Source organism: Petromyzon marinus, chromosome 62 (genome assembly GCF_048934315.1).
Source record: "Petromyzon marinus isolate PM22_M1 ecotype Great Lakes invasive population chromosome 62, UKy_Petmar_22M1.pri1.0, whole genome shotgun sequence".
Lineage (NCBI taxonomy): Eukaryota > Metazoa > Chordata > Hyperoartia > Petromyzontiformes > Petromyzontidae > Petromyzon > Petromyzon marinus.
In genome coordinates, this window is record NC_133728.1 from 2,141,371 (window position 1) to 2,157,480 (window position 16,110).

The following is a 16,110-nucleotide window of genomic DNA, read 5'->3' on the forward strand; positions in this document are numbered from 1 at the left end:
GCATTCGTGAACATAAAGCAGACCTTAAACACGGTAGGACCAACACCTCGGCCGTAGCAGATCATTGTTCTAATTCAGTAGGCTCACATGCCATTGACTTTTCCAAGACGGAGGTTCTTTGTAAGCCATCTGGCTTCCATGAGAGATTCGTTCATGAGGCTATCCACATATACAAGCACAGAGACAATTTCAACCGAGAAGATGGATTCTATCTTAGCAATCATTGGAAAGATTTGATAAATCATTTCAGTTCTTGATTGATTGTTCACGCTTACAGTGGCTTTCAGACAGCATACATAAAAACAAATTTCGTCTCCCCCCTCCTCTTTTCAAAAAATAGATGGACTAGTCCTGGGCAAACTGCCAATCGCTGCGCGTGACGCAAACGTTATTTTTTTTATATATAAATAAATAAATATGGCGTTTTCAAAATAAATTTATGCAAACCGACACACCTGATGATGACCGTTTGAGTTATGGTCGAAACGTCGTGAGAATTTTTTTTTATTGTTTTATATATATTTTGTTATTTTGTTGTTTCTCTTCAACGTGACTTTACCGAAAAAACTAAGAATATGAATAACTGCAGTCACGAAAGCTTTAAATCAAAATTTAATTGCTTCGTCTCTGTTCACCGCTATCACCGTCACTATGCTCACTCCACTGCTAACTGCTTCGTCTCTAACTCCATCTCAGCAACTCCGCACACAGCGACTTAACACCCAGCGTCTTCGCACACAGCGACTTTGCACTCAGCAACTCCAACCTCCAACTCTTCACTCCAGCTCCCCTAAGCTCTCCAACGTCAACCCATCTCCAAGCTCAACTCCTTCAACTCAACTCTCTTCAACTCCACTCCCTTCAACTCATCTCCCCTCTGTTGACTCCGACTCCTACTCTTATACCCGCTCTCATTACACCCCCAATTAATTAACCCGCGTCCCAACGGCGCTCCGCGTGACCGTCGCACCTGTTTCTCGCCAGACTTCCAGACGCCTCTCCAACCCCGGCAACAGCACCAACCAATCGCAGCCGTCCACGGCTACCCCAGCTTAATTGCCCCAACATAACCTGCACTGTAGTCGCCTTCACTACAGACTGACCCAAGATAACTCGTACTGTCTGTGTGATCATGTAATCACGCTGTTTGTGCTACGCACCTTCCTACTCCACTACATCACCCCCACCCCCCCGTGATAAAAAAAATCTAGCCGTCCCGGCTACGACGACACTTCGACCTCTGGGTGGTGGAGTACCTCTGACATAACAATGAACAACAAAATAACAACAACAACACCAACGCATCGCGGAAACATATTTACAACAGCCGTACGAGGCGTAAAAGTCAATAGAAAGTTCTTCATCGGGAGCAAGTTCCAGCGGCCAGTCTTCAATGAGTTCGCGTGGCCGAGCCCCCAGGGGAGGCGAGCACGTGCTCCACTCCCCCCTTCAAGTCCACATCCAGCCAGCACAACCGGCGACTCCAAGGACGGCAGGCGCAGGAATCCTGTGACGAGAGAAACCAACCCTCCTGAGGCATCACTCGACGAACACTCGCCTCGGCTCGTCGGACACAACAGTCACCTGGCCAGGGAAGTGGAGATGATCAATTCCGCCCGGCGGAAGGAACCAAATACACATTCTACAATCAGCCCAAAATCACACAAATACCCATGCATACACAAAATGGCAGCCGCATGCTTGGACGGCAATGCCGCAATCCCCGCGCACCCGCATGTCTCCGCGGTTCTCCCCGCATATCTCTGTGGTTCTCCCCGCACTCCCATCCCAGTATACTGCTCTGGGAATTATGACAGACAGCGCATTTCGCACCCTCCGACGCCTCTGCGCGTCGCCGCCATTCATCGCACGAATCGGCCATAGCGGGAGAATTTTAAACCAGTGTTTCTCCAAGACTCGCGTTGCCGTAATCAGCTGCCCCAACCGAGTTGAGAAGACACATCGTTACCTCACTGCACAACATGCACCCTGACAACTGAGGGATACATCTCCAGCCCACTGTTTCAACGCACCTCGGAGTGTCTCGAACTCCGGGCCGCCGGGGCGTGCCTATAGCTCCATCGTATAGTTTCAGACGCACCACGGAGGGCCTCAACCTCCGGGCCATCTGGTCAAACCATCATTCATAGCATGATGGGACCACATACCCGTGTTAGACACTCAACACGTACTGGGCCATCCTGGTCAGGATCTGCCCCCCAAGAGATTTGACAGCTAGCACAATACCAAATCAATGGCAGCATGTCACCATCGCCAATGTCGAACAGGCACGCACAATTTGTGACGATCTCAAATACCCAACGGTCACCACAATACACTTCACATCCCGCATCAGTACTCATAATGTCAGATACTCGCATTGCAGCACACAGCTGTACCAACCGAGTTGAAAGCAAAACAACTATACACAATCCCACGAATCGCCGAATGAGGTAATACAGTACACGCAGCATATACAGTCCGATACAATCTATACCTTGGCAACAATAACGATCAAAGTTTCTCACAGTCTCACATAACCAATTGCAAGTGAAGCTCCATACAGTATAAACAATAACAATCGCGCTCGACACACGAATTAATCATTAACATCCCCATCAGATAACACTCCCGATGCCGTAACCACACACACGAACACAGACATTGCGTTCATCCTACATTCACACAGCCAGAACCTCGTTCAGCAGCCCAGCGGTCAACAAAACCCCATATGCAAAAACAGTAACCCGGCACATGCAAGATGGGTGAGGTGTGTGTTTAGGGCCGGGTGCGTTGTGTCACGACTCGCCTGAGAGGCTGTGAGGAACTTGAACCATGGCATCCTCTTGCGACAGGATGCCACCAAGATGGCTGAACATCTTCCTCCACAGGCGTTGAGAATAGCGGGAACGGTGTTTCGGCGGGAACCATGTCCCGACCGGCCGCCACGATGGCGGTCGCACGCGCACGATGCGCACAATTTTCCCGCCCCAGCACCCACATTAGTGGTGGCGGCATTCTCTCTCCTCCAGCTTCGGTGCTCTCCCTCGCGATGGCGGCGAAGCAGCGGCGTGCTGTGCGTCCTGCTGCCCCGCCTGCAGCGCCGTGGGAGGTGCGGCTCTGTCGTCGACGTTTCCCGGCAGCGCGAGAACGGCAGCGGGCTGGCTTAGCCCCGTCGGCAACGCTCGTTCCGCCCGCCGGGGGAGCGGCACCCACTTGCCCCGATGCGGCAATCACGTTCACCTCGTTGTTGTCGGATAAGTCCGTCAGCACGTCCATTCTCTTGGCCGACGTCTTCCACATGTCGGCGTGGTTCGTAGACATTCTGACACCAAATGTAGTGTTCGATTTCACTCGGACAACTTCTGTCTTTCTTCGAACACCGCTTTATTTACAACTCTCAGCATGTCCTCCACATTCCACAGTATCCTGGTCGCCACGGCTCGCTCGCCGTGCTTCACTCGACTTGCTCGCCACCTTTGTCTCTCCACTCCACACGATTACTTCGCTTACTCCGCCGCTAACTTCTTCATACTCTTTAGTTCTATTCGGTAATGTCACGTAGGTAAAAAATAAAACAACAAAAATCACGACGTTTCGGCCACAACACAAGTGGCCTTCATCAGGTGAAGGGACCGTACTGTCCAGAGGACAGCGTTGGATTGAAGACAGCCAAGCCCAGGTCGCGTCCTTTAAGCTGATTTCTAAATTCAACCACCTATCAAAGAAGAACACAGTTCCACATATAACAAAACTAGACGTCAACAAAATCGTCATTAATCAGAGTAGCACCCCAATTTCGGACAATCTGAAAACAGTACTGGCTAGGGGGCTAAATTTTGCTGTCACCCCAAAACACATACCAGTAGATGATATCATCTCTCAGGTCGATGTAGCCCTCAAAGGCGTAGGACACATCCAAGCAGATGTTGCGAGAGCTGAAATAGCCACTATTCTTAAGAATGCTAAGAAACCCATTAGCAACATCAGCAAAAATGAACGCTCTGAACTCGCGAATTTAAAAAAACAGAAGTGACATAGTCATCCTCTCAGCCGATAAGCGCATCGCTACTGTAATTATGGATAAAGATTCATACAACAACAAAATCCAGAATCTGCTCAACGATGGAAGTTACTCAAAAATAAAAAAATGACCCTACTAATAGCCTACCGATAAAAACCAACAAGATCATCACAAGTTCGACCTCCCTAATCGACCCAACTTAACGTCCCTCCCTAAAACCTTCTAATGCAAGACCCCCTAGATTCTATGGTCTTCCCAAGATTCATAAAGAAGGCACCCACTACGACCCATCATATCCACGATCAACTCCCCTACCTATAGACTGGCCCGTTTTCTGTCAGATACCTTGCTACCTTTCACTGACAAGACGCCCTCAGCAGTACTTAACTCAGCCCAATTGGTCTCTATGGTCAAAGACGTTGTACTGTCCCCTGACGATATCCTTGTCAGCTTCGATGTGGTCTCTTTGTTCACCAAGGTCCCAGTACCTGATACCATTGAAATAATTGAAAATTTGGTCCAACATGGACTAGACCCCGATACACCTGCACTGGTTAGGCACTGCCTCAACAATACCTACTTTACTTGGAATGGCTCCTTCTACAAACAGAATGAGGATACCCTCATGGGATGCCCTTGTCACCAGTGATAGCCAATATTTTCATGGAGAAATTTGAATCAGATGCCATCCAGACTTCCACCCTCAGACCTTCCCTGTGGAAGAGATATGTAGACGACACTTTCGTCATTTGGTCACATGGCCTCCCAGCTATGGACCTTTCCCTAGACCACATTAAATCCAGACACCCCGCTATCAAATTCACCATGGAAGTGGAGAAAGATGGCAAGCTGCCATTCTTGGATGTTCTGTTTGAGAGGAGACCTGATGGCTCATTGGGACATTCTGTCTAAAGGAAACCCACCCACACAGATTCATACTTGAAACCTGATTCCCACCACCACCTGACGCAAAAGAATTATCTCATCAAAACGTTATACCACAGGGCTCATTGCATTTCGGACCAACACCACCTGACCAGTGAATTAAAACATGTACATCTGGCCCTCAAAAGGAATGGATACTCTGACCGTACCATCCGCCAAGCTGTTTCTCCCTCCATACAGAAACAACCACCTGATACTCTGATCAAAACCATCACACTTCCATATATAGCAGGCGTTACTAAAAAGATCTCCAAAATTCTAAACAAACACAAGATCCTGGTCCGGTTCAATACAGTACACAAAATCCGTGACCTGATCCCTTCTGTGAAGGATGTCATTCATGACTTACAGTACCCCGGGGTTTACAAATTGATCTGCACCTGTGGTGACTGCTATATCGGGGAGACGAAACGACATGTCTCTGACCGAATTCGCGAGCACAAATCAGATTTGAAACACGGCAGAACGAATTCTTCTGCCGTAGCTGATCACTGTTACAATGCTGTGGGTGATCACGATATAATTTTCCCCGATACCAAGGTCCTCTGCAAACCCACGGGTTTTTATCAGATATTTATCCACGAGGCAATTCAGATTTACAAACACAGACACAATTTCAACCGAGAAGATGGTTTCAAATTAAGCAATCATTGGAAAGATGTTCTAAATCATACCAAACATTAAACTAATTTTCAATGGTACAGTATATTTATTCAGGTAGTGTATCCCAAACTTTCACAGCAGCTTATTTCCCTTCACACCAACATTTGTAAACTCCCCCCCCCCCGTGCCGGTCCTCGACAGCATTTTATGCTAATTCCTTTGTCAAGGCGTTTGTTTCCTCTCACACAGCTTAAAGGATGCGACCTGGGCTTGGCTGTCTTCACTCCAACGCTGTCCTCTGGACAGTATGGTCCCTTCACCTGATGAAGGCCATTTGTGTTGTTGCTGAAACGTCGTGATTTTTGTTTTATTTTTTACCTACGTGCCTTTACCGAATAGAACCAAAGAGTATGGATCCTTGCAGTCACGAAAGCTTCAAATCTAGAATTAACTTCTTCATCTCCGCTCTCCGCTATCACCGTCGCTATGCTCACTCCACTGCTAACTGCTTTGTCTCTGTTCACCGCTATCACCGTCACTATGCTCACTCCACTACTAATTGCTTCGTCTCTGTTCACCGCTATCACCGTCACTATGCTCACTCCAATGCTAACTGCTTTGTCTCTGTTCACCGCTATCACCATCACTATGCTCACTCCACTGTTAACTGCTTCGTCTCTAACTCCGTCTCAGCAACTCCGCACACAGCGTCTTCGCACACAGCGACTTCGCACACAGCGTCTTCGCACACAGCGACTTCACACACAGCGTCTTCGCACACAGCGACTTCGCACACAGCGACTTTGCACACAGCAACTCCAACCTCCAACTCTTCACTCCAGCTCCCCTAAGCTCTCCAACTTCAACCCATCTCCAAGCTCAACTCCTTCAACACAACTCCCTTCAACTCCACTCCCTTCAACTCAACTCCCCTCTGTTGACTCCGACTCCCGCTCTTATACCCCACTCTCATTACACCCACAATTTATTAATCCGCGTCCCAACGGCGCTCCGCGTGACCGTCGCACCTGTTTCTCGCCAGACTTCCAGACGCTTCTCCAGCCCCGGCAACAGCACCAACCAATCGCAGCCGTCCACGGCTACCCCAGCTTAATTGCCCCAACATAACCTGCACTGTATTCGCCTTCACTACAGACTGACCCAAGATAACCCGTACTGTCTGTATGATCATGTAATCATGCTGTTTGTGCTACGCACCTTCCTACTCCACTACACAAGTATAGTGACATAGAATTGGTCATTGGCAGCATAGTGCTTGTTGCTGGAAGGGAAGGGGATCTGCAGTTACAGCAGCCCTGACTGACAGCAGGTCACGTGATAGACCAGAGAGAGGAATGTAGGGGAAAGGTTACAGAAGGGGCACATGAGGGAAGCCCGGGAACACGCTAGTAGGTTCTAGAAAAGTTGCGTGGCCGGGGCAGATTGAGGCAACGCTGGGAGGATAAAAGGGGGCCCCGAGCAGGAGCTCGGGGCTGTCATTTGAAGTGTGATCCCGTCTTGCTGCTGCAGTCTTCGTTGCCGTCTCTGTCTTCACCTTCTCGGCATCGTCAGTCAGGCAGTCTGCCAGCTGTCCTGACTGGGAGCTGTAGTTACTAAGTGTGAACTGTTAAGGCTGTTAATAAACAGAGTGCCTCCTACTCTTAGTGTCTCTGAGTGAGTCACTACACATGTAATCCCCATTGATGTATGGTGATCTGTATAGGCATGCATTTAAATTGCAGCATTTCTTGTTTAACATGTTTAATTTCACTTCTCAGACCTCTCACCATCTGACAGTTTCTTATCTCGATGTATGAGCATCTTGATAAGAGCGGATTTCTGTGCAGAGTGATGGTGTGATTCTGCATTCAGATAGGCATCATTGTGCATTTTCTTTCGGTTTAAGCTGTGTATTATTTTGCCCGTGCCCGAGCAGAATATCCAGAAATCGGGGAGTTCTGTCAACTTACACTTCCATGGTGAACTAGATGGGTGGGTTTGCAAGTTGAGATGATTTCGAATTTCGTTAAGTGTATATTTGCCGTGTCGTCAGACCACCAGTGTGTCATCCACATATCTAAACCAAGCAAAGAGTTTTAGTGTGCTTGAAGCTATTGCTTTTGCTTAAAAAAACTCCACGTATAAATTTGCAATCACAGGAGACAAAGGAGAGCCCATTGCTGCTCCTTCCTTTTGTTTATGGAAATAATCTTTCCACAAGAAATAGGTGTTCGTAAGACGGTGTTCAGCTAGTCGTGGGATATCTTTGGCAAAACTAGTGTTCGTTTCCAGAGTATCGAGTAATTTAATTTACTTGTTGACCGGAACTCTGGTGAACAAAGAAGTCACATCAAAACGTACAAGATTTTCATTAAGGTTAAGCGTAATATCTTGAATTATATTTAAGAGATGCTCTGAGTTTTTAAAGCCCAAAAATGTGAATTGTATGTATAAAAGCTCTCAATGCATGATGCGAAACCACAGGTTCAAAAGAACTGAACGTGTGGCCATTTTGTCTCGAATACGTTTTTTGAGAGCCTTTGTACATGCAACACAGTGCTCCGTGTGTGTTTGTTTTGTTAAATCTATTTGCTTTTCTGGCCTGCCGTAATGCTTGTTATTGGTTCTCATGATTGAAAGACTTCACAACAAATAAAAAAAACCTACCTCTTATTGCATTTCACAGTTGCGAGCTTTTTCTGCCCGTATGTCTTTAAAATGTGGCTACTGTTTTAAAAACGGTGACATCAGTTTTTGGGCAGCAATTCGTTTCTTTGGTTATCAACGCATCTTTTGTAACAGTGGGGGCCCAATGGGAAGTCAAAAAAGGAAAGCAGCTGCTGATGTATCTGCGCTGATACCTGGTGTTGTGGCTGCCATGGGCGTAGTGGATGTAGTTGTTGTAGTAGCGGTGGTTGTAGTAGCGGTGGTTGTAGTAGCGGTGGTTGTAGCGGTGGTTGTAGCAGCGGTGGTTATACCTGACCGGATGGTAATGATAACCACCGCCTCGCCGTAGCCCACAGAGTTATTGGCCCAGCAGGAGAAGGACCCAGAGTCTGACTCCACTAGCGGCCGCTCAAAGGACAGGGAGTTGCCGCTCACAACCGTCCCGTTGGGCAGGGAGCCGTTTTGCCTAAGAGCAACCACACCACAACACAAGGAGCACAACACGTGGTCATTATCGCGTGATTACACTGCTGCAAAAACTGCGAAGAGAAATGTAATTAGATGTACAGTATGTATGTTGAACTTCTTTTGGCCCATATTGGTAGCCAACGGTGGTAATCTGAGGTGCGGGGAAAGGAGAACAAACTAAACACAAGCAGTTCTAAAGAAATTATTTTTCAATCTAGCAGTATGGCAAAACATGTTGCATAACAGCCACGGAATAGGGGATGGAAGAACTACATCTAGTCACTGTTTGAGAAAGGGCTGTAACAATGGCAACTACAGTCGCCTCGCGTTTTATGCGCGTTTATGTAACGCGATTGTGAAATAGCGCGTTTGATTAATTTACACTTATTTTAGTTTTTCGCGCACTATCATTGAAATGACGTGCTTTACCGGGTTGGCTATGGTGTACGGGACACGCTTGCGAGCTCATCGTTAGTCAGGCAGCAAAGTTCAATAGCAATGCTGCCTGAGGTGCAGCAGTATGACAACCACAAGCATGGGAAGCGGCATCAGCATCTCATTCTCGCGTGCTATTTTGAAGATCTTGTCCACGTGAACTTTTCCTGATGCACACATTCGAACATGCCATCATCTCCATTACCATCATCTCAATTACCATCATCATCCTGCCCTCTCTCTCTCCAGTAATCCCACCAATTTTCTCAACTCCTACCCTCCACAAGGCCCAGTTACGCCACCACATTCAAACGTCTCACTACGTGTACGAAAAATTTTGTTTAATTTTTTATTTATTATTTAAATAGGATGTTGCTATCTGTAATACATGTATGGTAGTATTGCAAATATAATGTATGGTAACCGGTGAAATATGTGGATGTGAGAATGGGGTTCGATAGTCTGCTCTATCCTTAACTCCAACCGATTTTGAGTTACACGCCATAAAACAAGAGGTAGCTGTATTGACAGTTTCTTGCGGTCCCTTACCTGTCCCACAGGTAGTGCATGATGTTAGGGTTCGCGTCTGCTTCACAAGTCAACGAGGCTGCTTCCTTATCCACGTACCAATCGCCATCATAGCCAGCGATACTCACATTTGGTTTGTCTGCGAATGGAGGCACATGCACGAGTCCATACACGTTGCCCTGGTCGCATTCACGAGCAAACTTCGGTTATAAAAGTGGCGAAAAATCAATTGAGGGATATTCAGAACAAAAAATAAACTAATTTTGATGAACTCTTATCAGAGGCAACTGTAGATTTCACAAAAACTTAGCCAGGGGGTTATCCACTGCTACAGGACGTTACATCATTACTCCAATGTATCCGCGTTTTTTTCTTCAGCAAACACCTCACGTCCCAAAGGTCTGAGGGCAGGGGGCAGTCATGGTGCAGCGCACTCATCACAGTGTCATTCTCCAACATTATCATGGTCATTGTTACTCTTGCATGATGTACGTATGTATGTTGAACTTCTTTCTCACCGTACATAGCCAACCGTGCAATTCTGAGATGCGGAGGAAAAGACAACAGACTAAACACAAACATATATTCGAAATAAATTAGTTTTCAATCTATAAAAAGAACGTGGAACCTTTAGAATTGACTCAGGGATGCCAGTGGAGATGACCACCAATCTAAGCTCATTCAAACACATTCCTGCGGAGGGAGCTGGTAGGAACGTTGGGTTGCTTGGTCAATGGACAGGGTCAACGGCGGCGTGGTGTATTTCGCAAATATGCCCGACTGTGAGGGTGGGCACAAGCCGGAGTGAGTAGGTTAAACGTTGCGTTTTATAAGGGCACCACGGGGTGACCAGCTCCTCCCCAGCCAGCCCCACCCCTCCCACCCCCCACCCAGCCCCACCCTCCCCACCCAGCCCCTCCACACCCTCCCCACCCAGCTCCTCCCCACCCTCCCCTCTCCACCCAGCCCCACCCCTCCCATTTTTGCATGCACGACGGACAGACGGACACAATAATCCCCTGTGGGCTGGTTGAACCAGGAGGTTCCTTCCAGTAGCAAAACGCGACAACCAGACTTTCTGACATTATTCATTTATAATGCCCACCACTCACAATGGATGTCGAGGGTGGTTAAGAGCTCTACTAGAGGTGGCTCCAGGGCCGGGTGCTCCACCCCGCAGGTGAGGGTCCGCCCCTGGCTCTCGTGCATGGGATCCATCCGGTACTCGCTCCTCACCGTCACCTTGCCGTCCAGCTCCGTCTCTGTGGTCTCATTGGAGCTGCCCTGATGGAGGCCACTCCAGGTGATGGTGGCTGCGGGATGTCCTTCCCGAGCAACGCACGTGGCCACGATCACCAGCCCCATGCCCTCGACCAACTGGGATGGGTTCAACTCCAGGGAGACGTTCGGGGGAACTGGGGCACAGAGACATAGAGACACAGAGACGGTTAAATAACAGTTAAGCGCTGCCCTCTAATGTGTGGAGCAGAGGTCACTTAAAGTAGCCTGATCTCTAAGAAGGGACACAATAACTGTGGGAGATACAAACTGATTCTTAAAAACTATATTATGGATCACCTTAGCCAGAGATGCCACGCCCCAATAGTACACAAAGACCGATGGACAAATGGATTACTGAATCTATCTGTGTGGAACTTTGAGCATTATCCCCTTGTATGTGTGGGTATTCCCCAGGTACTCTGGCTTCCTCCACACAAATACAAACACTCACTACGGGAAATGGCCAAGCATGCCTGCACAGGACCCTCCCTAAACAGACGCCTAAGAATGAAAGAGACTTTTCTGGGTAAATAATGGGCATTGTTACTCTTGCATGATATATTCGTGTAAGTTGAACGTCTTTCGCACCATATGTAGCAAACCGTGATAATTGGAGGTGCGAGGGAAGGACAACAAACTAAATACAAAAGCAATTCTAAAGAAATTATTTTTCAATCTATATTAACGTGGAATGTTTAAAATGGACTCATGGCTGCCAATGGAGACGACCACCAATCCAAGCTCATTCAAACATCGCGACAACCGGACTTTCTGACTTTTTTTTAACATGTCCACTACTCACAGTAGATGTTGAGGGTGGTAGGGAACTCCACTGGAGACTCGAGGGCCGGGTGCTCCACCCTGCAGGTGAGCGTCCGCCCGTGGCTCTCGTACGTGGGATCCATCTGGTAGCGGCTCCTCACCGTCACCGCGCCGCCGGGCTCCATCTCTGTGGTCTCATTGGAGCTGCCCTGATCGAGGCCACTCCAGGTGATGGAGGCTGCGGGATGTCCTTCCTGAGCAATGCACGTGGCCACAGTCACCAGCCCCATGCCGTCTATCAACTGGGATGGGTTCAACTCCAGGGAGACCTTCGGGGTAACTTGGGCACAGAGACACGGAGACGCGGAGAGACAGAGACGGTTACATAGTTAAGTGCTGCCCTCTACTGTGTGGTGCAGAGGTCACTTAAAGGAAGCTCAGAGGTCGCTCTGTTATCTGCTTCCATGGACTGTTCTCGAACAAGAAGGGATGAAGGTTATATTCGCCGTGCCACCAAACGGGAATTTAGCAAAGCAATGGCAACACTCATGGAAGTGAACAGGAATCAGAGGATTACTGAGAAAAATGTGGACTGTTGGAGTGGAGTAGGAGCCACTGGAATGGAGAGGAATGACATGGATTCATCAGCCGCATATAATGATGATGATGGCCAACAGTGGAGGACTTCTATGGGAAGTTGGTGGACTCAGTGGCCTCTATGAAGAGTGGGAGGGTTGTGAGTCTATGAAGGGTGAAACGGTCTCCCAGCTCCAATGAACGTGGGGCTTTGCTCAACTTGAATGGCATCTTTAGCCAGTAGTGGTCATTTTCCATTCCTATGGCGATAGCCTATCTCTAGTAGGCCGATTCGACTTCCAATCTGGATTTGAACAAGAAACCTTCTGGTTGTGGGTCAGGCAGTCGAACCACAGCATGAAAACGGGTTATAGTGTGAACGCCACCATGTGTTAAGCCAGCTGCCAGAGTTTTGAGTGAGGGGCTGGGGGTGGTGATAGCCCACATGCCTAGGGTTCTACCACTGTTACCATCATTATGCTAGTATGAGCAAGGACAGACTTGGACTTTATTAAGGTTTTGTTCAGAACAGCGTCGTCAGAACAAGGGAACTTTTCACGGAGCTTTTCCTCCTGAGAGATACAGTTTCAGTTTTCAGTTTCTTTATTTTGGTATAGCCCTGTGAGCCAGTCGGCTCTTGAATCGGATGCAACCAAAACAAACAAAAAAACAAAAACACGAACAAGAAAAACATCTTAAAGTGACTATGTGACTATGCAAACAGAAAATCCATGAAAAAAAAACGGCAAAATATTCCTGAAAAAAGCACCGTACACCAACGCTGTGTGCAAAAAATTCCAGTGGGATGCAAGTCAAATACGCTTGCAGTAAAATGAGTCATTATTTTAAAAAATGTGGAACTGATACGTAGTGTATATGATAAAAAAAAACGCCTCACCAGTCACAGTGAGGCTGATTGTTGCTTCAGGTGGAGGGTTATCAATAGTGACAAAGGCGCAGGTGAAGTCTCCCTTGTCCCCCAGACGCAGGTCCTCAATGCGGATGGATCCGTCCATCAATTGAGAGTTGAGGTTCGTGAAGTTCAGTCGCCCATATAAGTCGCTGGTATCGTAAATTATGTAACCACTTTGAAGGGCAATGGCGACATTCACTGAGGAGTCTCCGTTTCCTTTCTTCCAGGATATACTCACAGGTATGTGTGTCCCCGTGTAGATGCATCTCAGAGTGACCTCTTTCCCCCTGCTCCCATTCACGAACTGCTCCACGTCTACTTGGGAGGATCCCACGGTCACCAGACCTGCAGGGATATAATGGAGAAAGTGGAGTCGATTATTATAGGGTTGTGAAGTACACAGCAGTCTGAAATTCTATTGTCTAAAGACCCCACGAGCGACCAATCCATCAGACTGTTGTCTTCAGACCCCCAAAACGTACCAGTATACATTTAAAATTGCATACCATGCAATGCCCATCTGGTAAAAGCATTGTATTGTGCAAAACTGGCAATTTGTAGCATCTGCTCATCATTTCTACCCTGACATGAGCACACTTATACCTTTATTCAACTTTCCTTCAGACTGCATTGCAATTGTAAAGTAACACAATATCATAGAGCACTGTTAGGATGACTGAAAAACAGTATAATGGCCTCATATACGCCGTTGAGCAAATAACACGGCATGCGCCTGACCCTATCAAATCATAAAAGCCAAGCAGGTTAGAGCCTGGATAAGTGCTTGGATGGGTGATCACCATCTCGCCATTTTGGGCGTCACAATGGCAAAATGATAATGACCTTGTCTGGTATACAGGAGCTCGTAAGTTCGTTCCTGACACTGACGTTTGCAGTATATTTGGAGTTTGCATGTTCTCCCCGTGGTCGCGTGGATTTCACCTCCGGGTCCTCTGATTTTTTCCTCATTTAGAAAAATGCTTTTATGGTATTTGCCTGCTATAAATTTCCACGTGATATGTCCACTTCGTTGAGCTCTCATTTGTATTCAGGTCACTTATGAAAAAGGGCTACATCGCTCAGTGTGGCCTTACCTGGTAAAATAAAACGTTTATAGTTTTGCCATGCATGACAATCTGGTGTTGTAGGCAGTGGTTGGCAGAGGGCAGTGTAGCAAATCCATTGTTATCCTGTACATCCCCCCACCTTCACCAACCCGTACTGACCAGCGTGGTGAAGTATGGTCAAATAACCATCACGACCCGCAAAGCTTAGGAAGAGCCTCATCCAGCAGTGGATCGAGAGACAGGTTGTATGTTAACTCCTACACACATGGTAATGTTGTCCCTTCTCCCGGAAAGCACATCGCATCACATGATTCCAGATGCACTTCTGTGGCCATCTGGAACCCTCTTCCAATATTAGGAAGCCACTGGAGCTATGCACTTTTAAATCAAAATGGAAAACTAATTTATTCATAACTGCTGTTTGTGTTTAGTTTGTTGTCCTTCTCCCGCACCTCCAATTAGCACGGTTGGCTTTGTACAGTGCGAAAGAAGTTCAACATAAATTAGTTTTGTTGTATAATTTAGTTTAGTGAGCCACGGTATGTCGGTTCGACACCCATGGGTAGTGAATTTCACATCACAACGTTTCTGTGATCCACCAACCCTCGCCCCCTCTGCAGTGCTGGATTGCACGTGCATAGCCACCACCATCGCTTTGGGATGTTTGGTCAATGCTAATTAATGGGAGTTTTGGCTTCATGCGGCAGCAACGAGCGAACCAGGAGATGAGCCCCATCGCACATTACGAGTGGGCGACACTTAGGAATGTGTATAGCTGGGTCATAAACCAAGATCCTTTACAAATATGGACTATCCATCTCGTAATCTGCGGGGAGGGAGAAGGGATTTGAGTTAGCACCTGGGTGATTTCTGTGTGATCTAAATACAGCTGTGTTCTCCTATAACGCGGTAGCAGTTGCGTTCCTGCAGAATATGGCGTTATGGTAAAGTCGCGCTATAATATATAATATAGGTGGTAAAGCACAGTCCGCGATAACATGTGAGATGCGTACACAGGCATCTCACAAAGACTGAGGCGCTTGGGTAGCATCTAGAAGCATCCAGCAGCATCCCACCTTGTGTGATGCTACACCGAGGGAGTCGTATGACCACTTATTCCTCCTCGTGCGACATAGTTCCATTCACTTAATTGCGTGATATCCAATTCGCATCTGCGTTATAAGAAAACAATGTTCCCGAATACATTAATTGCGTTATATCCAATTCGCGTAATGAAAACATCACAGGTTATAGGAGAACGGACTGTACTTTGATTATAAAGCTTCATCACAGTCAGTATTTGGCACTCCATGAAATCTTAACGTAATCAGCTATGATAAATCCACTTCTGGATGAACGCCTTCCCAAGCCACCACCATCTGTCATGGTCCAGAGATGGAACAATCCACCTTTAATAGATTAACCAGATGCACACGTTATAACATAGACACTACAATGCCGATGAAATGTGAACAACAGGATTTAGCTTTTAAATAAAAATTCGGTAAAAGAAGGTTACAAAGTTGGGGTCGGGATCCATTTTAGAACAGCTTAGTAATAATCATTTACATTTGTAAATTGGCGCATTTAATCCATAAATCCCAATGCGCCACCACCGTGTATGGAAAGCAGGAAATAAACAAAACCTGCAGGGTAACCAGCCAGGACTCGGCGGTAGAGTACAGGCGAGTTGAAAGAGGTGAGATTTCAAGACAGACTTAAATATATTTAAATATATTTCACGACTCTGATTGTCTTACTAGCTAAAGCAAATCGTTCCAATGTTTGGGAGCTGCACTGAAAAAAGCCCCATCACCCCAGTACAATAAGTTCACTAAAAC

General features: G+C 47.1%; 1 protein-coding gene across 1 annotated transcript in view; it reads right to left on the reverse strand.

Moving 5' to 3' along the window:
* Window positions 1-16,110, reverse strand: part of LOC142906245 (nephrin-like) — a 73,206-nt gene that overhangs the window by 16,428 nt on the left and 40,668 nt on the right. The window contains exons 4-6 of the mRNA XM_076053646.1: window positions 10,783-11,085; window positions 9,692-9,809; window positions 8,434-8,705 (exon numbers count right to left, since the gene is read on the reverse strand). Coding sequence (XP_075909761.1) covers window positions 8,434-8,705; window positions 9,692-9,809; window positions 10,783-11,085 — 693 coding nt within the window. The remainder of the gene's footprint in view (window positions 1-8,433; window positions 8,706-9,691; window positions 9,810-10,782; window positions 11,086-16,110) is intronic.